The following is a 24,444-nucleotide window of genomic DNA, read 5'->3' on the forward strand; positions in this document are numbered from 1 at the left end:
ACTTTAGGACTGTTTACAGACAGAGGGGGCAGATGACACAGGTGTATCTGTTGAACAGAGGAATTTGATCATGGACCTGTAAGCAGAAGCAGAAAAGGAAAATATACATGGACAGGCAGCCTTTGTGTTCCTGTGACCCCAAACATCACTGTCCTGCAAGACAATGGCACTGTAAACGGACCATGGGTGATCTATATGAGATTGAGGAGAACAGTGAAATGCTGGACGTCAGTGGGGTGCGATTACTAAAAGTTTTCACTGCTGCGGTGGCAGGCAGCCTCCAAATATGATCCCAAGTGCTTTCACTCAAACATCAGAGCACAAGGGCAACTGCCAGAGGACACAGACCGCCTGCTCCCCGGCTTTCAGTTCCTTTGAAGCATCCTTAGCATGGGGATGCAACACGCACCCAGCTGGTGAGATGCTCATTTGGAGTGGGGGCCCTTGCCCCTGCGGGAGCTAATGAACCGCACGGGCCCTCCTCCAACAGGCGAGAAGATGGTATCAGCTTGTCTCTCCTCCCCTTCCTCTTACGCAATTCACCACGCAGGGGAGTGACTTGATTTTTTTTTTTTTTTTTTTTTTTTTTTCCTCTGAGGGAGTTGGTTTTCACTTCCTGCGCTCGCCGTGCCTTTGTCTCCGCTGGACGCAACGGGAGGCACACCTGGGGGGTGAAGGCGCAGCGGGACGAGGGGGACACCCCCTCTCAGGATCAGTTTCACGGGAGACCTCCCAGGTGGGGGGCTGACAGCACATGCCTGGGGATGAGTTGCAGGGTCGGGGGACACGCTGGCTACCCCAGGGACGAGCTGGAATCCAGAGAGCGGCCTCAGCCATGCTCGGCTCCCCTCTCGCCCCGGGGTGACATACACTTGAACACCGTCCCTCTTATCTTCATCTGTCTTCTCCCTTCCTTTAGGAAAGGATTAAGGTCTCAAGACAGTGGGAATCGGGGCGCCAAGATGGCCAGAGGGAGACCGGGTCCATGGTTTGTATCGTGGATGTGCTTCCTACTGGCGCTGGATTTCGGCGAAGGGCAGGAAAGACCCTTCGGTGAAATGTGCCTGGAGGACTTTACGGCAGGACTGCCAGATTGGGTGCTGGATACAGATGCCTCTGTCCAGAATGGAGCCACCTTCTTATCGTCCCCCATGGTCCATCGGAGCAGGGACTGCATGAGAGCCTGCTGTAAGGACCCCGCTTGTAACCTGGCTCTCGTGGAGCAAGGCTCGAGCACGGAGGAAGACCATATCCGGGGCTGCTTTCTCCTCAACTGCCTCTATGAGCAGGCTTTCGTCTGCAGATTTGCCAGGAAGATCGGCTTTCTCAACTTCTTGAAGAAGGACGTGTATGATTCCTACCTGGCAATGCAGAATCACGGATCCAGTGGTAAGGTGCCCATAAGGGATTCCTGCAAAGCGGGTCTGGAAGAGCATTAATGGTCACTGGTGCCAGCTCCTCCAGCCATCATTTGTGCAGCAGTGCTGCCAAACAGCCGGGATAAAGTGATGCTAAAGATGGTGTTTCTGTATGTTTCTCTGCCACAAAGGTTTTCCCCAACCTTGATACTCATTTAAAATCCGTGCCTCAGTTTACCTATTAGTAAATGGAGAAGGAATCATTCTTTAACCTATTTGAAACGGGTGGAGTGTGATTACCAGACGCAGTCTGAGGTTTTACTACTTGGCAATGTAGAAAAAGGTATTGTTTTTCTTCTCCCTCCCCGTTGGCCTTTGAGGTTGGAAAGTGAAATCCTCTGAAAATCTACACATCACCGGGTTTTAAAGGGCTGCATTAATCTCTTAATTGCTCAGGGGCTAGAGGCAGGACGCAATCCACTTACCTTTAACAGCACTCTGGGTGGTGAGGTGTCTCAGTATGCTCTGCTTGTTGGGGCTGGTCCCTGCTGCTGGGGGAGAGATAGGAGCAGCTGGGGGAGGTTGGTTAAAATTTCCCCTTTGGAGGTGGGTTTCTCTTCCCCAGTTCCTGTTTCCCTGGTCTGAAAGATTGCACCAGGACTTAGAGAACCAGGTGGAAAACAAACTAATTGGAAGCTGGCCACTTGCTATGCACTCTACTGTCCCCAAAGAATTGCAAGTGTGTTCAGAAACACTGAAAACACATCAGTCCTCCTTTTGCCTCCTTCCATGTTTTGGCTGAAGCCTAATGAGGCCAAGATGTTTCTAAGCCTGGCTGGGTCTTTGGCAACCATAACCAGTTTATTATTTGTTGAAGCCTGGGCAGGGCTATTACGGGATATCTGTACTGGTAATCCTTCTCACACCCCCTCCCAGCCCACCTGAGGGAAGGAAAGGATCTGTGAGGATGACAAGGGGAGCATCCAGGTGGGTGCAAGGGCTTGGGCTCGATGATGTGAGCTGAATAGGTCTTTGATCTTCTGCTGGGATGTAACAGCCTGTGAGCCTTCTGGGTGCTGGAGATGGAAAATGGCACCAAACCCATACTGTCCACTTCATCCATCCTGAGTAGCAGTGTGGGGGTTTCAGAGCAGGGCATGACTTCTCCGGAGCAGCCCTTAGGTGTTTCTGGTTTGAACAGCAGTGTGAAGGAAGTGGCCCTCCTGTCTTCTGTCCCTACTAGTGGCTTCCCACTGGATTTTAGGACCTTGTGGAAAAAGGTGTCTCACTGTTGCATTAGTTCTCCTGCACCTCCACCTCAGGCTCAAAATCCTTTTTGGGAGCTGCAGTTAGGGAGGAACTGAAGGCCGCAGCACCAGGACTGGAGGTGGCATGCTAGCAGCTGTCTGAACTCCTATATGCTTCACTGTAGGAGGAAAGGGGAATGCATCATCTCCAGAACATCCTGATTTCACAAGATTAGATTAAAATACAACGTACTGTTGAGCAATTCAGTCTCTTCATCTCTGTGGACCAGTGCACATACCAGGAGACTGCAAACTCCCTCTCCTTTGGCTGGTCCCAGGGCTTGGCATTGCATGGGTGCGAGTCTTTAGAGTGTCCCTGGGTCACTGACCTCCCTGTGCGACCAGCAGTGATGTGTTTGCCAACCTACAGCCCCAAGCTGCAGCATCCCAGCCACCAATAGGCAAGTGCTGCCTTGCAAACCCTAACGCTCCTTTCACAGATGCTGGGACGGCTGTGGTGGAGCAGGTAGACCCAGGAGGACTTATCAGTGAGAAGTGAAAAACATGCCAGAAATGCAGTTCGGGTTACTCTGCCTGCCGAGGCGGGCATGCCCCTCCTTGCTCACGTGGGGCTTGCGCCATGATACCGCTGCAGGTGTAGGAAGGGCTCAGTCTCTTCTACACCCCTGTTTGACTCTTGGTGGGTGCCAGGCAGGTCTCCAGCTGTAGCGACAGACACTGGGCAATGTCTGTGTATTTGGATCAGTTGCAGTGTTCACGCTGTGCTTTGATAGGAAACACATTTCCTTTCTCTCCTGAAAATTTTAGGCATTGTCTTTGACTGATGCTGAATCTCGTTGAATGATATCAGAGGGTGGCAGGGAAAGAGATGAAGGGAGTTATTTTACTGGAGAAATAGAAAATAATAACAACAGTTAAATCATCTGGGCCCTCCTCCCCACAGCAGTTGATGAGACACTTAAGAATGCAGATCTCCATTTTGGTTCAGATACAAACCAAAAAAAACCCAAACAAAGCCCCACGCCCCTCCAGCTGTGATGCTGGGATTGGGTCCATGCAGAAGGAATGGGCCTGTCTGGGCAGGAAGGTGGATGCCTAGCTGTCACTGAGGGGGAAAGGGGAAGAGCACAACAGGGCAGGTACAGGAGGCAGGATGAAGGAGGCTTCAGGCACTGAGTGTATCCACCTGGCAGCATAAGGAAGCTCTACAGCATTTTTGCTTCTGACCTTTTGAGAATGCCTGAAGAGGTAAGGTGAAACAAGGGTTAAGGAAGCTGTTTTTGGCATGTGAGGTTTTCCTCCCAAATGTTTACAGGTGAAAAATCTTGGCCCAGGCTTTGAACTGGAGACAAAATTGTGTGCTTTTCTTACTGTTGTGCTGTATCAGTGTGAAGTTTCATGGCTGCTTGGGAGCCCAGGTTACTGTCAGCCTCCTGAGACTGGCTCTAAGTGTCTGCAGGAAGTTTATTTGCTGCTTTATCATTCATTCCTTTCCTGTATGTGCTGCTTGTCAGGTGTCCTAGGAGCCTTTGCCTGTGGCAATCTTCAGACATTGTCTGCAATAATGAGGATTAAAAGCATGTTTTTTCTTGTGAATAGTGAATATCCATTTAGTGATCCCAGTGGGTGGCATTAAACAAAAAAGTCACATGTTGCAAGACCCACACTACTACTACAGAGAGCAGACTCATTGAATTAAGAGATTTATATACGTTCTGGAGGAGATTAGGTAACACTTGAAAGAGAGCATACAGTTGGGGGCTGCTGAATGGGCAAGTTTAGTCTTGGAGTGTTTCTGAAACCTGATGGAAGTAGCTGAAAGCTGGGAGAGTGCTATGGGAAAATTAATGTATATACTTGCACTGTTCTTGCTCAAGCATCCACAGCAAGACTGTTGGCAACTGAACGCAGGGATGGGGTACCCATGCTCTAACCCACCGTGGCCATTCTTATGCTGTTATGACTTTAGAAAAACCTGTGGGTACAGGCAATAATGAATACAGCTGAAATCTGGTTTCTGGACATCATCTGAGTGTATTTTCAGTATTTTGGAGAAGAAGAGCTTCTGAGTTCTCTATAAGCTGGTGACCACAGCTTGGGACTCTCTTGCCTCTTCTATCTAACGTACAGCCTGAAGTCTCTGATGTTATTGTTAAAAGGCACGATCTTAAATGATTCCCTGGCTGAACTTTGGTGCGAGTTTTCTGCCTGGCTCATTCGGGAGGGGCAGGCTCACCATGCACTTTATTGGTAATAATGGAGGCCAGTGTTTAAGTGACTAGCCCCAGTTTATTCTAGTCTAGGCAAACCAGCTTTGGATGTGAAACTGGAAAATAACCTCCTTGAACCTTTGTCCATTTTTTGAGCTGAACCTTTTGCGGTGGTTGTGAAATGCTCAGTAACACTCTCCTCCTCTTGAATTCAGGGCTTGTGAGTGGGAGATGGGAAGTGCTGGGGAACCGCAGGCTTCAGGATGTGTCTACTTCTGCCTCACTGTGGAAAGAGATTTTCAAGCTAAAACTTTAGTAATGCATTCAAAAAAAGAGAGCTCCCCAAGTCTGAAGCTCATCCCTCCTCAAGTGTTTGGTCCCACACTGCTTTCCATTCTGTGGGCACAGTGCAACTAAAATGAGCAGTGGTGGGATTCCAGCTTGGCTGAGACAGGTCTACCCTTGGATGATCCCCAGCCCTGAGCCAGCTGCTCATCCTTCAGCTCTCAGCTCAGACCAGGAGAGGGGGAGTTGCACATTTGGTACCCACACCACAGATTCAGAGGATAATGTGTACTGGAAGGGCCCTGGAAGACCATATGGTCCAGCTTCCTGCTCAGAGTGGGTGATGTGCAGCTTCTCCTCCACTTGCTCTGAAACAGTGTTTTGTCCTGCAGCATTTACTGAAGTGGCTACACCATGTCTTGTCACTGGAGCTCCAGTCTAAAGAGACTGGAGGAACAAACCGATCTTTACTAAAATGGCACAAAGACTTGTGCTAAAGCAAATATGACTGGTTTCCCACAGCCTGAGGAAGGATGGAGGGGACCAGCAATTTACATTATTCTGAAAATATAATCTGTTCAGTCGTACTGTGTTATTTTAGAGAGGTTAAGTTGACCTGCCTTGTACACCTCTTACAAACCACTACAGAAACATCTGGGAACTAATGCTGGGAGCTGCTTGGCTCTGCATGAGTTGTTGGAAAACTGTATGGCTTTATCATAACTGTTTTTGCTGCCCAGCCAGGATGAAGCCCTAGAAAAAGAGCCTATATTTCTCTTTCTCCAGGCACTATGTTGCATTGCCTTGTTCCTTCTCTCTCTGTCCATCCTCAGGCAAATTAACACTGTGGCAGGAGTGTCATCCCTCATTTTGCTTATTGAAGTGGAGAGTTTTCTAGTGTCCATGGGTGAGAAAGCTGTTTGCTTTTGAATGACTTCCCTGAAAGCAATGCAAGAGCAGAGCTTTAGCATTTGTGGGAAGAGCCACACTGCTGCCCGCCTGCTTTTGCAGCAGGCAGGTTCAGCTGGCTTCTGTCACTTGAAATCTCCAAGGCTGTGTGTCTTTGAATGCTGGAATTTAGGTGGCCTCATTTCTGCTCCTGTCTCTACTCTTGGCCTGATCAGTGGCTTTTGTCTCCAGTGAGGTCTTTCCCTTCTCAGTGCCTCAGTGTTCCCAGCACAAGCCACACTTGTCTCGTTTGCAAACTGCTTCTGCAAAGGCAATCAGCATGGGGCTGGAAGAGCCCCTCAGTCACCACGAGAAAGCTTTCTAGCTCTTTCTAGTGACAACCTCAAATTATTCTCAGGTATTTTTAAGCATTGCTTTGTAGTCTCAGCTACTCAAGGGTGTATCTGCATGAGCCCTGGAATGGAGGAAATCTGGTTTTCTGTGGATTTGTATATTGAGGGCAAGAGCTAATATCCCAGCTCCGAAAGAGAACCCCCAAACTGGAAGCTTCGCAAGTGCTTTCTGCCATGGGATTTCACTGGTGCCTGCAGGTTCGGATAGCAAGGTCCCTAGTGGGGTCTCTCCCCCCACCTAGATGCTTACTTTTGCAGCCCTTGTAGGAATTTATTATCTCTTAAATTCCTGTTCCCCATTCAACATTGGTTCAAGTTCACTCACTAGAGGTGAAGCCAGACAAACCACTCCATAAGCCTTTAAACTAGATGAAATTTTTAAAAAAGCAAAAATCAGAGACTGAGGCATGAATACACTGTGAGTAATAAAAAAACTTTTTAAGCATTTTGGATTTCCCCTTCTGATGCATTCTGTAAATGGAAGCAGAAGTTGTCACTTAATGATGTGACTCCAGCAGCACATGCTTCACAGTAAGGAGCACCCTGCGGAACAGCATCATAAAGCTTTAACCTCCCCATTAATTACAGAGTTTTACAGCAGAAACTTTCCATAGTCAAAAGAGCATTATAGCAAAAGTAACTTTCATTTTACCAACAGACTTTCAGAGCAAAACAAACTGAATGGAGAATCTCCCTTCCACAAGCAGTTTGTTGATACTCGCTCTGGCTCAGTAAGCACTTGTTTCTGAAGCTGAGGTGGACAACAGCCATTTGCTGTGGAACGCTTCATATAGTCAGTGTGGCAGAAATACTCCAGTCACTGAGCTTTTAGACGTCCTAAGGAGAAAAAGGATAGAATTGAAAAAGAAGTCCTTAATTTCAAGTGAGCGTTCCTCCTTGTCAGTCACCACAGATAAGGAAATACTCTTGACTATTTTTCTGGAGGTGAGGAGAGTCAGAAAATTTGGCTAATCAGTGATGGAATCTGGAGAAATTGCTGACCATTGATCAGAACTGAACTTTTACTTCACTGTGCTATTCACAACGCAAAGTAACTGCTTGGCCTGCAATTTTTTGTTTAAAGTGTATGTGCTTAAAAATGTAAGTTAAAAATATGATTTGGAGTCATGAGTTAATGATCAGCCTCTGTGTTGTTGAAAAGTGGCCTTGTGCAATTGCACCCACCTACTGGGCTCACCCTGGCAGGAGAGTGGGAGGGAGTAGGCTGCCTTTCTCCTAGCAGGCTCCTGGCATCATTTGCCTGGCAGGAATGGCAGGAATGTCTCCCCTTTCCAGAGCTTGCAGTGCTGTGTACTGCAAGGTGTTTGTGGGGCTGTTTGGTTTGGAAGGTGTCGCCAGCTCCAGTCATCGCTTTTGCTTATGAATGTTCTCATGAAGGCAAAATTCCATTGATCTGTCCTACTGGCCCTGCTCAAAACCAAGAGGTGCCAGGCACTCTTGTCCCTGCTCTATGTCTTTCAGTAGTCTTTGTGCTTGACTGAGACAGGACCCATCACTCTGGCACACAGCCCTGAGGAAGGAGTGGTAGGGAGCTGCAGCTCACCCAAAGGTGAGAGGATACCAGGGTGGGCATCTCTGCTTGTGTCATCTTCCTGACCTCTTTCAGTCCAGCTTGGTCTCCTCTGCTTGTTTCGGTGGATGGATCAAGCTCAACAATATGAGCTTGATTCCATATTGTTCCCACCCAATACTTACATGAAAAGGGAAAAGATAAAACCAGACTGCAGGGCTGCAGCTGGGAGCAGGCTGCATGGGGAGCCCCAGGGGACTGGCACTCAGGGGACTGGCACACAAGTGCCCTCTTTCTGCAGCCAGACAGGCTGAGTGCAATGCTTGGATGTGTAAACAGTTTTGCTTCCCCTGAGATTTTTTGGTGGCAGCAAGACCAGAATAGAATGAGTATGTCTTCATTTGGCAAAAGATAGCAGAAGATTCTGGGTGAGTTTGTGGTAACTGCTCTGGAATACTTCTTGCAAAGCCCTCTATCCTACTGCATTTAGTGACAAAAGAATTAAGTAGCTTGTTTTGAATGCCAGGTTTATTCATCTATATGCTTTATATTAAATATCCCTTCAGTAAACTCCAGTAAGAGCCAGCAGCTGGGATCTGAATCTAAATACACTCAAACAGGAAATTAGGAGCAAGTCTGCAACAGTGAAAATAATCAGCTAAGGGAGTAATTTTCTAAGGCGTTTGAACACTATTTCCCTTCTCAATCACAGTTGATATAACAGTGTAATGGCAGAGTGATTTATATCTAGCTTATAAATGATGGTGAGTGCCTTTACAAAAGACTCAGGTTGAGTCTTGGACATTGAGACTTGGACTTGGTAGGGGCGCTACCAGGTGGAGTTTTATGGGCTGAGCTATGTACTAAGCCTGTGATCAGAGACATTCAGGCCAAAAGGAGTTATGAGTCAAGCTCAATGGTGTTATTGTATAGGCTGTTCTTGCTGGCACAGGCAGGGATCAATTTTCATCTCTTGCACTTACAGTCTGGAAAAATGTTTAATAGGTTGTGGTGGTTGCTGGTAAGCTAGTCCATAAGATGGTACAAAAATAACAGCCCCATGAATGGCATTTTTATGCTGTTTTAAAGGCATGCATATCAGAGAGTGAGGTGGAAGATGAGCTGATATTTCCCATCCAAGTCCCACAATGTGTAGCTCTGGCTAAATACACTAATGTGGTCCTTAGGGATGGTAGTAGGAATGATGAGAGTCAGTTCCACATTCTTCAGCACCCACATCAGGCCATCTCCCTAAGCGAAGGGTGGGAATTGCTCTGTGCTGTTTTGCGAGGATGTGGTTCAACAGTCAGAAGCACAATGGCTGTACCCACAAGGTGACCCTCTTATGGTGGTTCCTGTGGACAGAAGTGGCCAGGGAGCCAACTGACTCAAAGACACTGCCAGCGTGGGTTTTGGAGTTACTAAATTAGTGAGTGCAGTATTAACGGTACTGATTGCCTGTTGCTTACTCAGGCTGCAAGGAGTACAGCTGTATAAAAGTGTTTTCCTTTCAGCAGTAGAAGTCTGTATCGATTTAGCCTGGAAGAATCCCCCTCCCTTGTCTTCCTGTAATGGAGACAAGGACTGGACCCTTCAACCTCTTACCCATTCCTTGTTCTACATTTCTTCTGCAGATGACCATCCTCCAATAGCCCGCGCTGTCAAGGACATGAGGGTACAGCCAGGGGAGCCAGTGATCCTGAGAGGCACAGAGAGCACAGATGACCGAGGGATAGTCAGCTATGAATGGAAACAGATCCTTGGCAACCCTTCAGTGGAGATGAAGGTAGGGAGCTGCTGGAAGTAAGCGGTTTGCTCAGTGTCACCTGTGGTCTGCACTAGGTTGGGTGGTCACAGCCCTGACTTAGAAGTTACCTTGTCCTTCCCTCTTCAAGCCAGTCCACCAACGAGCCTGTTCCCAAAAGCTATGGAGCACTCCTTGTGGTTGCCCCTACACTCTTGCACACTACTTGGAAGTGGCATTTCTTGGCCTGTCAGGTCTCAGGCTCCCTGCACAGAATGCTGTCTCAAACCTCCCTGAGCAACACCTGGTCTGCCTGGGTGGGAGCAGCTGAGAGGCAGCAGCTTTGTTGCAAGAGCTGCCTCTGGTCCCAAGATCCTGTAGTTCAGTGCGGGGCCTGCAGTTAGTTTTGCTCTGTCCACTGTGATGCATCTCCTCCTCTGTTTCTGAATAATCCAGTCTCAGACTCTGCTTCTGTTCTCCTGGGGCTTTTCCTGGACTTTGTCTCTCTCTTTAGAGCATAGGTTCTTCCTCCTATTTTATCTGAGCTGGAGCAAAAGTCATGTCTCCTGTCCAGATCCAAGATTTCTGGGGTGTGAACACTGCCTATTTGATAGATGTGAGAAGTGAATTGTGGCTTTAGAAGAGCTAATTATTTCTGTTAAACTTCTGCAAAATGCTTTGGAAAGCCTTGAAACTCACATGGAGTTCTTGTGGCACCTTTTGGAAGAATTAACAAATGAGTACATCAGGCCCACAGCTGATTTTGAACATCAGCAATGACAAGCTCTAGAGTGCTAAGGGGTCTGTGGAAATCAGTAAGTGCTCCTTTCCTTTTCCCTTTGCCCTAACCCAACCAAAGCATTGTGGGGGAGAGGGGGAAGAGTCCCCTAATACTATATTAAAATAGTGTATGACAAGGCTGTGTTCCTTTGAAATGTAACCAAAACCAGAGATAGTGTGGAAATGAAGGTGCAATTTTCTAGGTAAATATAGAGAAAAGTTTGTGTCAATAATATTGTAGCTTTATATTCTGACAAAATAATTAAATACACCTACCTTATTCCCTATATACTAATAGGTTTTATGTTTTAAAAAGGAAAATAAAAACGACAGGTATTTCAGTCCTCTCCAAAGAGATTTTTTTTCCCCTTGTGCTTTCACAACAACCGAAAATATAAAATATCTAATTACGCTGCGGTACTTGTTCTCTCTGCTATTCCAGCTGGGTACCAGCCCATGATTTTGAGGGGATTGTGTAGCACTGAGACATTTTTCATGCCAGACATCTGCTTGAAGGTTTCCATCCAAGCTCCTTTCTCCTTAATGCAGGAACATGGGCCTTGCATGGCTTCCCTCACTCCTTCATTAGAGGTACTTTCTCGTGCATAAGCCTTTCTTTTGCATTCTTAGAAGCACGAAGAAGACCAGGTAGAAATCTCCAACCTGGAGGTGGGGACTTACGTCTTCCAGCTTACTGTCACGGACACTGCACAACAGCAAGACTTCACCAACATCACCATCATGGTCCTGAACTCTGAACAGACGGAAGGTGAGCCTGAGCCCACAGAGGTCTAGCTGGAGTTCTTAAGCCTGGGTGCTGCTCTGGCATTACTGGTGCTCTTCTCAGAGGGGTAGATGAAAGAAGAGCACAACTAAGAGGCTGGACTTGAATGCCAGCTTTTTCCAGTAAAATCCCGGACCAGTAGTGAAAGGTCTCCACATTCATAGTGGTCTGTTTTAGGGTTTTCACATACTCCTGCAGCAGAAGTGGCCTGCAATAACCCCACCCGCTCTGCCTGTCATTGTCCTCTGCTGGGTGACACCAGAGGGTCTGAAGCCTGGGTGCAGCTGAGGGGGTAAAACAGGAGAACCTGAAAGGTCTTGTTGACTCTGTGATTTTGCTGTGAAATCCCTTGGGTCACAGGGTAGGTAGAGCCGTTTGCAAGACATTCATAGTGTCCCTGGCTTTATTTCTATGTTTTTTCCTTTAATGTCCTTGTTTAATGAAAAAAATGTTCAGCACTACAAGTGCATTAGAAGCAAGGAGTTCGTGGACAAATGGTTGACTAGTAGCTAAGCAGGGGATTTCTCCTCTTACCACAGGTACCATAAAAGCATAAGAACAGTCATGTCAAGTGACACTAATGGTCTGACCAAACTCCAGTACACTGCATTCAACGGTGTCCAGCAGTTGATACTTTGGAAAGAGTACAAGAACATGAGATGCGATCAATATATCCCTACTATTGACTAATCAATATATCCCTACTATTGACTAATCAGTATATCCCTACTATTGACTAATCCCTAAGGATTTTGCAGGTGGAATATTTTTTTAAGCAGAAGATGGTGTCTTTTTGTTTAATAACCATGGATTAATCCCTTTTTGACTTCATATAATATTTGCGCAGCAGCAACATCCTGAAACAAGGAGTTTCACAGCTTAACTGTGCTTTGTGGAGAAGCAGCTCCTTTTGTTTTATGGATATGACACCTTCTGGTTTGGTTTTGTGACCCTGCCTTTCATATTAAAAAATGCATTCCGTGATTCCCTGCTCTACTTCTCCATGCTGCTCAAGATTTTACAAATCTTTCAGACAAGTCCTTTGGAAGACTTCCTTTGCCTTCACATATACAAAGGAGAAAGTCTTCCAAAGGACTTGTCTAACTAGAGCCTTTTATGTTAACTTTCTTGACAGAGCATTGTTTGACCCCTAAGAAGGTGGGTTGGTGTCGGGGATCTTTTCCACGCTGGTTTTACAACCCAAGCCTTCAGCAGTGTGAGGAGTTCATTTTTGGTGGCTGCAAGCCCAACAAGAATAACTACTTACGGGAAGAGGAGTGTACACTCGCCTGCAAGAATGTTAGAGGTGAGTCTTCTCTGAAAATCCAGTCCCCTCTTTCTCTTAGGATTGGGATGACCCTGTGGACAGGTATTGCAGCTTCTTGGCTGATGGCTAGTTAGAGCCCAGTAAGCTGAGGAGACTGGGCTAATTATGGATGGGCAGTCCTTTTCTTATGCTGCCAACATATCTGACCCAGCTCCTGAAGCACTGCTCCACTGGGCAGTGTCCCTGGTATGCCTCTGCCTGCAAAAGCCCTCACCAAACCTTTGTGTCATCTGAAACCTAAATTCAGAGGGCAGCATTGTGCTATGGGGGGCCAGAAGTGCTTCACTCCCCAAATGAAATTAATCTCCCTCCTTAGTACCCTCTTGGCCAAGTTCTGAGAACCATGTAGTGCTGCCTCAGATAAACAGGCCCTTTGCAGTGAATAGCTTAAGGAGGCGGCAAAAGCCTTGGAAAAGAAAGAGCATTTGGAAATGGTCTAGCTAGTGGTGGGAAGTTCTTCTCTGCTCTTCCAGGCCTGCCAGTCTGGGGTCCCTGGGTGGGGAGCATCTGTATTTCACCTTCCTAACCCATCCAGGGCTTCCTTCCAGAAAATATACACTCCTTAGATGACATATGAAGGCAATATAATGCTGATATTGAGCTGACAAAATGACGTAGTGGTAAATTTATTTTATTTTTTCCCCTTGTCTCTTCAGGTTCTGTTGGTGGGCGACAACAGCCAGGTGAGTCTCCTGTACCATGGTGTAATCCTGCTGTGAGCTTGGGCTCAGTGTCTCATGTCCATTGCTGTGGCTTTTGATTAGGACTCAGTCAGTGTGGAAAGTGAGGCACGGGAGACTAGTTTCTTTAGTAAGCCTTTTACGTTCATGTCACAGGATAACTCAGGTTGGAATTACCTATGGAGGTCATCTGGTCCAGCCCACTACTCAAAATCTACCAACTTTGAGTCACGTTATGTTGTTCAGGACTGTAGTCATCCAGTTGAAGGAGATTTTACACTTTCTCTGGTCAAACTGTGCCAGTGTTTGACCCTCATTAAAATGTTTTACCCTTACACTGAATCGCTTTTCTTGTTGCAACTCCTATCTGTTGCTGCTCATCCTGTTGCTGCACCTCTGAAATGAGTCTGTCCTCTCCATAACCTCTGTGTTCTCCATAACCTCATGCTAGGTCTTGTGCGTCAGGCCCTTGCTGAGTCTCTACTGGATTCACTCTATTATGCCAATGTCTTTTGTGCACTGGGGAGCTCAGAACTGGGTACAGTACTCAGCACTTGGGAATACCTCTGGAGCAAAGGGGTTTGAAGCTCTTGCAGTCCAGTGTGTAGGTTTTGGTTTGGCTTTCCTAATTTAATCCCCCATGCTTGGACAATGTCTCCATATTCTTCCTGAGTAGCTCTTTCTTGCTTCCACTGTCTGTGTACTTCTTTCCTGAGATGAAGCATGGCTGTTCCCAGAGCAATGTTTCATTTATAATCAGGAATTTTTTTTTTTTTGAGTCTAGGGTGACACTGAGAAGAGACCTTTACCAATCTGCCTTGTTTCTTGTTTGCCAACCCTCTCAGCAGCTTTTAAGTTCTTCATAAAGCAGCTGTGTGGCAGGGAGAAACAATCAGTCTTAATGAGCTATCTGAACTGTTTCTGATGCAGTATGCAATGGGAACTGTCAGGCCCCCTTCTTCAGATGCAAGGATGGCTGCTGCATTGATGCCTATCTGGAGTGTGATGAAACTCTTGACTGTGCTGATGGATCGGATGAGATGTACTGTGAACAATGTAAGTACTTTGTAGTATCTGCCCAGGGATGACTGCAATGTAAGTTAAAGGTGCTAAATCAATGCTTTTTGGTGTCTTCTGTTTTTATCTCCTGATACTGCATTATCTCTTTCTGCAGGATTATATTTGCAGGTTCTGCCATCTCCTGTATCTCTGCTGACTGCAAAAGATGACCTTCCTTCTGTGATGTTTCCTGCCTCTTAAATACTCTTTGACTGTCTTCTTTGCACCTGTCTGTAAGACTTCAGAGCCTGCCCTTCCCTCCCCTTCCAGTATTTTTCTCACTGAGTGACCTTACCTGCTCTCATAGAGTTGAGAAGTGGGAAAGGAAACCATGATTTCTCCCGGTCTGTCCAGTGACACAGTCCCCTTAACGTCCTCATGTTATGCTAATGTAAATGCATAGTGGTGAGATGCCTAAGTGCCTAAGTCCACACTCTCTCCTCACTCCCTCCATCCTTCCTCCCCTCTTGTGACAGAATTGCCATAATCTCTTTCCTATATGTGAGTGTTTTGCTGCCTTTTTAGGCTGCAAGCCTACAATTCATCTCTTTTGCCCTTCTTATATTCTACATTAGTGCTCTTTTGTACTTCTTAAAACCTGGAGTGGTAGCAGTTTTCCCATACTTCTCAATGGAAAACAAAAGCTAGAACAGCCTTCATTTTCCTTAGTTATGTCTCTGTATTTGTGGAATGGAAATTTGGAATAGTTTCTGTTTGTTACATTTTATTTTTCCCATGTTGCTCTCATAGCTTTGAGATATTTAAGAATATCAAATGATATCTCCCTTTCCCTGGCTTGTGATAGCAAAGGAATGTGCAGGAAAGACCCCTCTGCCCATGTCTACATGGATGGAGGCATTTCTTTTCAAATGCTGAAAGAAGTTTTAACATGCAATGTTTCCTTCACAGATGCTCGTGAGTTCAATAGACTGCAGAAAATCAATGTCACACATAAGCAAGGTATGTACAGTCCAGAGCACAAAGGCTGAACCTCTACCAGCTTTTGGTTTTTAGTTTGGTCTGTTTCTTCATGGAAAACTGCTTGCCTGTATAAATCCAAAACCAGATGTAGCATCTGGGTAGTCTTTGTATTAAAAATGAGCAAGGTCCTGTTCCCTGGCCTTGAGGACAGCTGTTGAGAGCAGGCTTTCACTGTCCTGCTTAAACTTTTTCCACCCAAGCAAGTCTCACGCATGTTACCTGCTGGGCACAGTACATGGACTCTACAAAACCCTGCAGCAGCTTTTTGGAAGTAGTGCAAACCAAAGCAGTGTGAGGGACACAACAATGCCTGTGTTCAATCCCATACCTTTGCCTTGTTTGTACTAGTGTAGACAGTGGACCTATCACTGGGCTAAAAGAGTATATTCCAAGTCAACTGAAATAGAGCTTGCTTCTAGAGGAGACCTGAGCCAATCTGTGGTTTCTATGTGTCCAGGCTCTTCGTGTTCCCTTCTGCCTCCCAAGGAGGACAGGTCATTTCCATGGGGGATTGAATCCAGGCTTTTGCATAACTGCACGCTCTAATGTTCCTTTTTCCTCCTTGCTAGTTGGGTTTATGGGCAGGTGGCCGCTCGTCTTGACAACACCAATTTGAGCAGCTGGCAGCTGGGCAGTGGGGACCTGAAAGCCGCTGTTCTGGCTATAGTGTGCCATAGTGCTTGTGCTCTTTTGTTGAAAGCATGCTAAAACACCTCTCCCTTGCTTTGCCAGGTCACTGTGTGGATTTGCCTGATACTGGACAGTGCAGCGAAAGCATCCCCCGCTGGTACTATAACCCATTCTCGGAGAAATGTGACCCCTTCACCTATGGAGGCTGTGGTGGCAACAACAACAACTTCAAAGAAGAGGAAGAGTGCATGAAATCGTGTTCAGGCATCACAAGTAAGCATATATAGCGAGGGCTAGAGTTTTACTGATCAAACTGTGAAAATCCTTCAGATTAAGTTCTGTGGTCCCAAAGAGGTGGTGCCTTGGGAGCTTTCAGTCAAAGCAGCTCTGCTCTCAAACCCTGGCCATGACCCACAGTGACCAATGGCTTATGGGGAATGGTGTATCTACAGCATCTTTCTGCAATGCTTTCCAGCTCTGAGAAATTACAGGTTGCATTTTGGGTACTGATGTTGAAAAAGAGACAAAGGAGGATAACAAAACTAACCAGAGACGTGGTATAGGTGGTCTACAGAAAATCTAACCTTCTAGCTTGGCTCCAGATCTCAAGTGAGAGGGGAGAAATTATGAAAATCCTCAATGACATATACTAGGCTGAAGTTTTAAATAAACAAGGGAAAGGTTTACACTGTAGAGCTTTGTGTGTGCTGCTGTGGAGGCTAACAGGAGGAATTCTGCCAAACTGTATCTGTTAGAGGCAAACTGTTGCTGATTTTCTGATTTTCTGCCACCCTCAGCTACATTATGCCTCATAGCCTGCCCTCAGAGCTCAGTACCATGGTTGTCAAGAAGGGATGCTGTATGCATTCAGTCACTTCGGAGTGCTGGAAATATAGTCATCAGAAACCTGTCTTATCCCTTGTTGCCAACCTTTTTTTCCCCCTCTGTGTTCCCAATTCAGAAGCAGATGTCATTGGCCGAAGATGGGAATCATTTGAGTCCCAAACTGCTATCTTAAGTGAGTAACAGTTTTTCCTACAGATTTTGCTTGTTGCTTTTCCCTGTCCTGAAAAGTGCAACAGTGTCACCTGTGCCTGTGACTCAGTAGCTCATATAGAGGGTCCTGATTTTTTTTCCATCAATACACATGAATGCTCCACTGTTCAACATCAAAAAATGGCAAGTAAAATTCTTCCTAAGGGCTAAGTTCACATAAGGACTACTAACTTCTGCAAGAAAGAAGGTTCAAGCAGATATGGCAATAATGTTGGGTGCTAGAATGTGGGGAAATGCGGCAACCCTGTACACCCTCTCTACAACACTAAAAAAGTCCACAGCTAATAAAATACAAGTTCTTTAAAGAATAGCACATGAAGGTCGGTGTCCTTTTACTGCAGAGCTGTAGGCCTTTTTCTTCATGTTTGACTGTCTCCACTGATAATGCAGGAGTTTGTTTGGCTGGAGAAGAACAGGTGCTCACACCGGTGCTACAAGCGCTTTCCCAAACATTCAGCCTATCCACCATAGCTCACTTCCTCAGCATTGTCCTAACCAGGAGGTGCCTTCTGTGACCACCCTTTGGTGGCCTGTTGAGGTATGACACAAGGCCAGCATTGCAGAAGGACTTGTTATTTCTCCAGGTGTCAAATGGCCAAGTCTGCTGAAGTCTGGGAACAGCCTTTAGAGGGCGTGGTGCCTCTGGGAAACACTGAGAACCATCATTTGGGAGAGACAGGCTGGCTGAACCTTGGCCATACCTTTATGCCATGTGTTTGCCATCTTTCTCCTTTCCTAGTTGTTCAGTGACCACCCTGCTGTCATGCCAGCTGTTGCCTAACTCTTCTCTTAGCCAGCACAATTTCAGCAGTGGTTTTTGTGCTTGCTTCCTCCTGACCACTCCTGCCACATCAGAGCATCCCTCCTAACGTGTTCATGTATCCCTGCAGGTGCCTTTGAGGTAGTGATTGCTGTACTCCTTGGGATCTGCATCATGGTGGTCTTGGTGATCATTGGCTACTTCTTCTTGAAGAAAAAGAAGAAGAACAGCCATCGCCGTCAGCCTGCCACTGCTACCAACTCAACCCTCTCCACCACAGAGGACACTGAGCATCTATTTTACAGCAGTGCCACCAAACCAGTCTGACCTACAGCCTGTCTCTCTCCAGCTCAACACTGGGGCACCCCCCAGAACTTCTGGAGTTCTGTTTTTATGCATGGGCCTGTGCCTGAAGGACTTTTTCTCTGTGAAGACATTTGTAGCATCAGGCCAAGATCTAGCCATGATTTGGCACTACTAGTATTTGTGATTGTCTTGGCTAAATGGCTGCTCTGGAAAGTGAGGATCTGGGAGCATTCTGATCCTCTCTGATATCCATCCCTTCCTAACCTCAAACAATCCAGTGAAACTCTGAATTACATCTTTCTTCCTGCTTAAACCTGGAGCACTATTCTATTCAGCTTCCTGAAGGACCCTGGGACTGGATCTGTGTAGCGTTTATGTTGGTGAATGGTGCAAGCTCACCAGAGCCAGCCATCTGTTTGCAGTGCCACTTTCTTCCAGCCAACCTTGTACTTTCCTCCCTTTCTCCCAGTCCTCTGCAAGGTGGCCCTGCCTCACAGCAGTCTTCCTGGCCATGGCGAGTCTCTTGAGGACTGTGGGAGTCACATAACTGTCCAGACCTGCATAGTTCTGTGACACTCTGCAGCGGTTCCTGTTTTCAAGATGGATGGAAGCAGAAATACCTGCTTTAATCACTAGGCTTTGCTTTTTAACAGAAAAGCACACCTAGACTTTTTTCTACCTGGCTGTTGTGTTTCAGCCTCCTGTATATACTACATGTCCACTATTTTCTCTGTGAGTTGCCCTGGTTGCTTTTCCAGTGTTCAGTCTGAACCCAGACACATTGAGAAAATAGCTGTTTATTCTCACATGAAAGGAAAGTAAATGTCCCTACTTTTCCTGCTGATGATGAGGGGAGGGTGGAAGGACCCAGCTGCCTCGCAGTTAAAACTTTGCCTCAGCTCTGATTTTACCGTGTGTTTCTCCCAGCACAAAGCCTGACCTGAGTCCCTGGCACCTCCCAGAGCACAGGAGTGGACTAGATACCACCAGCTAATCTCTACAGGCTTCCTTGTTCCTGCTGGCTTGTCCCTCCCTGTGCAAGATAAGCCTGACCCTGGGAGGTCCAGAGCTCATCCCTGGCCCAAGGGCAGCATACCAAATCCCCACTTTGGCAAGGTATTGTGTTCCCCCGTAGTCCCTTTGCAACGAGATACTTCCTAGTTCTGTACTGCGGTATCTCTGTGGTCCAGGCTTGTACCTCAGTAAGCTGAGGACTTCTGTTGGGACAGAAGTAGCTATTTGTGAAGTGCCTGATGTGCTTTGTTGGATATGGGGTCAGCACCAGTCCCCAAACTTCCAGTGCCTGCTGCTCTTGGAAAACTGCTGTGAAGAAAGAGGAAACTGGTGCATATGTTCGCATATGTGTGTATGTGTGTGTGTGTGCGTGCGTGTGTGTGCGTGAAAGAAGCATAAATCTATGACAGACTTTAGTTTCAGTGCTTGGACTGGTTCAGGGCCGAGGGCAGAGTGGCTCTGGAAGGCTCTGGTGAAGCCATGCCCAGCTCAAGACGTGACTCAGGTCCTCTCAAGTGCAGTGCCAGGAGAGCTGCCTCCTTGGGCTGATGCCTGGGCTGGAAGTAAAGAAACCACTGTCCAGAGCCTGCTGGCAATCTGACTGCATGCCTCTTCCTGTGATGGGCATCTGCCTGAGTGTCCCTGGGGCTGGTCAGATTCCTCCATGGCTTTTCATGATCTGTCTCATACCATTTCTTCCATCTTTTTGTTTTTCCCACAGCCTATCATGGCCTATGCAATAAACCTAGTGTCTTGATTTATTTTTTTTTTGTGTGTATTCACTCTGATAATAAAAAGGAATTGTTTGTTTTATCTGGCTTGGGAGTGGTGTCTGAGGAGCAATGACCTGCAGAGGGGGAAGGTACTGTTCCCATGCCTGCTTATCTCCCACCCTTTCATCTGCCCTGACTGCGGTATCTCAGGGAGAGCTGCAGGAGTGGCGGTCCCATGGCTTGGGGAGGGCTGGGAGTGCGGGATACAACATATGTGGATATCTGGAGAGGCAACTACTGCATGAGGTGTGCTGGGAGCGAGATCATTACCCACTAAGTCACCCAGAGAGCAAGGCAGGGTGTAACCTGAAACTGGGTTCCAGCTGGTCAGACTGGTTTGGGCTTTGGGTCTGAAACCAAAAGCAGACACTATTTTTCAAACAGGAGTTGCTCTAGCTGTGTCTCCAGGCACTGCAGTGTAAAGTCAGCTAAATCTAACTGGCTAATCGGCAGTGGGTATGTACGGGAACCAGGCAGACCTGCCCTGTATCACTGACCTGGCAGCACTGGCTGAGCCTCCAAGCACAGCAGGAGTGCTTTTCTCCCTGCACCCTGCTCTGGGCTGTGGACTTTGCTCTGTCATGACCACTCACGCTACACAGGTCTCCTGTCCAGCTGTCTCCAGCTATTTCTAGACATAAGTACAGACATTATTCCCCTTGTCCTCTGAAGTGCTGCCCCAGGAGCAGCTCTGCTGAGCCCAGCTCAGCTTAGCCAATGGGGTCACTGCTCCCAGAGGGAGCCTGGCTTGGGAGTGCTACCTGAAACCATGGCTGCTTCTCTTGACTCTCCAGAGAGAGGTGGGTATGTGCTTGGCCGTCTCTTTCACTTACGGCACACCTTTGTGTCCCCTGGTGTTGGGCAAGGTCCTGCTGGAGGCTGCAGGTCCAGCCTGAGCCTTTCCCTTTGCAGTTTGCGGGCCTGCACCCCCTAAGTCCCACCTGTCTTCAGCCCCCATACTCCCTGCTTCCCAGGAAATCCCAGCTCTGGAAAATGTGTTTGTTTTTTGGACAGGAACGGGAGCCCAGAGTTTGAAACTTTCTGCAAAATGAGAATCCCACTCCTGAAAGACCAGTGGTGAAGGGTGGCTGCCTCACTGCACACTAAGCAGGAACACTGTTGAGTGAAAGCTGAGTTGCCCCATTCTGCTAGCTATGCCAGACAGGGAGCACATCCTCTATATGGACCCTCTGTGAGGATCCTCTAATCCTCAGCTGTGGCCAGGAAAACACAGTTGTGTGAAGCTGTTGGATGGTTTGGGGCAGAGCTGCTCCTCCTGGTACAGAGCTTGCCAGTGTGTCCCCCCACAGCTGCTCTGCAGTGCAGGAGGCTCCAAGGTCTGGAGCTGCCCCTTGTCCTTGCAGTGCGTGCAGGCAATGCCTTCCCCACGAAGGTTAGTGTTTTCCAGGGGATCATTTGCATGCCTTGCAGAGGCAGACTCCTGCCAGACCCCGAGAGCTGCTGCCCTCCATGCTGCCCCACCGAGCAGAACCTACTGCCCCTCCACAAGTGTCCAGTCTGGCCTGTTGGTGGTCTCCATTTCTGCAAAAGGATGACCACGGAGCCTCTCTGACCTTCCTGACCAGCAAAGCTTTTTACCCACCTTGCTCTGACTGTCAGGAAAGAGGACTTTACTGAGCTTTTGGCTGAGATAATCCCAGCAGGCTGGAGGGGACCTCATATTTGTGTGGCTGGGATGCAGGAAGCATCAGCTCACAGCTAAGTATTGGGTATCTCTGGCTTCCCTGTGGCACAATGGCTCTGCAAATAAACACATTAGCTGTCCCGACGTGACAAGCAATGGCCCCACTGTGGCAGGCTCCTACTGCAGTGTGCTTGGAGCTCCTAAATGGAGCAGATGTGGATTTGAAGTACCATGGCTAGTCCAGCACGTGGTAGCAAACACTGCTCACTAAAGTAGTGCCTGTGTGAGAAATAACCTGTGAAAACTTTCCAGAAACTCTTTTTTTTCCCTTTTTCTCCCTGAAGAAATGGAGAAATTGGAAATATTCTCCCTTGTTCATCAAGTACAGAACTGTAATGTTACTGTAATAGCTTATAGTCACAGAGAAATACAGTCAGCTCCAGAAATTCTAGCAACTCTGATCTCTTCCGCAGTATGTAACAGGGCTTGGAAGAACCTTTCTGCAAGGAAGCTTGACCAGTAAGTATTTCCTGGGCAAGGTGCCACCTCAGGCGTGACAGTTTCTGTGGCCCTCATTCAGTGGTTTCCTCTCCAAGATGTCCTCATCTCCAGCTGTGTCAGGAGTTTTGAGACTAACCATCAGTTCCTGTAACAGGTCTAGAAGATTTTGCAGGGGCACGACCTAGTGTTTAATTACCATCTTTGCTAATTTGCCCAGAGCCAGCCTACATGAGAGGATATACAAAATGATGACAGGAGATGCAGAGGCCAGGAGTCCTGCTGGAGCCAGCCAGGCGTTCCAGTAAGTAGGGAATTTTTTCACAAGTCTCAGTGCATGCAAAAGCATTTGTGTCTTTGTTCTCTGCCCTGATACACCTGACCCACATGACAGCTGCTTCAGGATTGTTAAAAAATACTTGTGACCAGTTGAAGCAAAACACTGGCACAGAAATTTGAGCTGCTGGGACTCCAGCAGTCAGAAACTCTAAATTAAACGATAGTGTCCCTCTCACATAGGCATCGTGGGAGCCCTTCCCTCCCCCAGCTGCGCCCCCAGGGGCCTGGAGCTCAGAGCTCTTCTGCCTGCCTCCTGCCTCTACCAGCGGCTGCAGGCTGCACTGCTGCATTTTTTATTCAGTATGGAGTATTGTTCAGCCAGCCCAGCTGCCCAGGGTGGTTTGCTGGCTCCTTTGAGATGTCCACAAGAGGGGGCAGCAATATCTTAATATCCCACTGGGATTGCTTTGGACACTGTACTGTAAAACCAGCAGGGACATTGTGCACTGCTGGAGTTGGTGCTCAGGTGTGAGATGTAAGCCTCTATGAGCTCCATTAGATGTGAGGTCCTGTTCCCTTCTTCCCCGTCTATGGTAATGTTATTGTCCATATTCCCATACTCCACAGGTTCTTGAAATATCACAATCACCTGCAAGACAGGGGGGAGCTGGTACAACATTCAAAAGAACAGAGAATGGACCTAAGGTCTCCCAAACCTCTTAAGGGTCCTCTGTGCCCTGGGTCTGCTTTCCCTTGGTTTTCTATGGGTTACACCAGATACTGGGGTCACCAGTCCAGCCCCAAAAACTTTTCAATGAGACTTTGAAAAAAACAAACATGTGGGTGCTTTTATCTATTTGTGAGTGCTCTTTATCTTCTGAATAAGTTTCCCAGATTTTTTTGCTGACTTCTACTGCTCCCAACGTACAGACTACGTTTTGAAAGAAATAAGAGATTTTTTTCCTGTAATCAGAGGACTGCAATAAGTAGAGTCTTCATTAAAACCCAAGTAAGCCAAAACAGTTCTTTTGTAGACTGTCATCAAATTTGGAAGCTGGTAGCTATGTCTCCTAAGCTTCATCACACAACCCTTCTTTGCCTTGGAGGCAGCTGCAAATCTATATTAGAGATGGAGTGGCATTTCTGACACAATGAACAACAGAGGTAGATGCTTTGGGGAGCTATGGGGTCATTGTGTGGACCATGTGGCTCCGCAGCTGAGCAGACGGGAGCTGCCAGAGAGGATGCAATGCTCTTATTCTAATGTCCTCGCTAGAGGTTTTTGGTGCATGAAGTTTCTGTTAAACCAGTTTGAACTGGTTCTCATATTTAGAAACTATCCCTGCTTATGCTGTAGAATTACACCCTGTCGACAAATCTTTCTTTCCCTCTCATCTTAGTATTTTGGGACAGGAGGGAGTCTTTTTCCCTTTACCCCAAAACCTGGGCTAATCTGCTTTAAATGAAAAACAGATTTGCCAAGGAATCGCCTCTTGCCTGCCATGTCTTCTGCCAGCTGATTCATCCACCAATCCTATGCTGCTCAGCCATGCTGTTTTTATCCTACTTCCACTTATCTCCCCATTCAACTACTAAGTCAGAGACAGAGTGAGAGTCAGAGAACAACCCCTTAGATAAAGGGAAGAGCTGGCACAATGTGTGTGCCCAATATCATCCTTCCCATCACCTTGTATATGCACTCTCAGGCAGGGAGGCTTTATCTTATTCCTTTTTCATTGCATTCTCATGGCATTACTGTCCTTAAACACACAAGACTGTAAAACCCATGCAAATACCTGGTCATCAGAAAATCAGTAAGCACCTAAAGGACTGTGCTTAGAAATAGTCAGTGTTCCAGACACCGTCATTTGAATACCAAAAGCACTGTGTACTGGGGAAAATTCCACTCTTGGCCAACCCTGGGGCAAGTAGTCCAAAGGGAAGCCCAAGTATCAAGAAAATAACTATTTGTTTTCATCAGTATTTTTTCACCACTAGGCTCCTCTTCCTCCACAAGGCCCTGGATGCAAGGAACTGATCTAGGATCTCTTCCTGATGGCTGCACACGTTTGTCTCTGCACACTGGAGGTGAGCTGGGCTCCATTACATAGGTGCTGGTCTTCATATCGCCAAGTGCCAGGCAAGTCCACTTGGTGGGACATTCTGTTTCTCTGC

At 47.1% G+C, this 24,444-nt stretch overlaps 1 protein-coding gene across 1 annotated transcript; it reads left to right on the forward strand.

Moving 5' to 3' along the window:
- The first annotated feature begins 595 nt into the window (after nt 1-595).
- SPINT1 (serine peptidase inhibitor, Kunitz type 1) lies at nt 596-19,887 on the forward strand. The gene is made up of 11 exons (XM_032691836.1): nt 596-736; nt 920-1,389; nt 9,588-9,739; nt 11,108-11,246; nt 12,397-12,567; nt 13,245-13,271; nt 14,199-14,324; nt 15,237-15,287; nt 16,041-16,211; nt 16,900-16,956; nt 17,885-19,887. Exons 2-11 carry the CDS (start codon nt 963-965, stop codon nt 18,079-18,081), a joined length of 1,518 nt encoding a protein of 505 aa, XP_032547727.1. The 5' UTR covers nt 596-736; nt 920-962; the 3' UTR covers nt 18,082-19,887.
- Nucleotides 19,888-24,444: the final 4,557 nt, after the last annotated feature.

The sequence above is a fragment of the Chiroxiphia lanceolata genome, chromosome 6 (assembly GCF_009829145.1).
Source record: "Chiroxiphia lanceolata isolate bChiLan1 chromosome 6, bChiLan1.pri, whole genome shotgun sequence".
NCBI classification, from domain to species: Eukaryota; Metazoa; Chordata; class Aves; order Passeriformes; family Pipridae; genus Chiroxiphia; species Chiroxiphia lanceolata.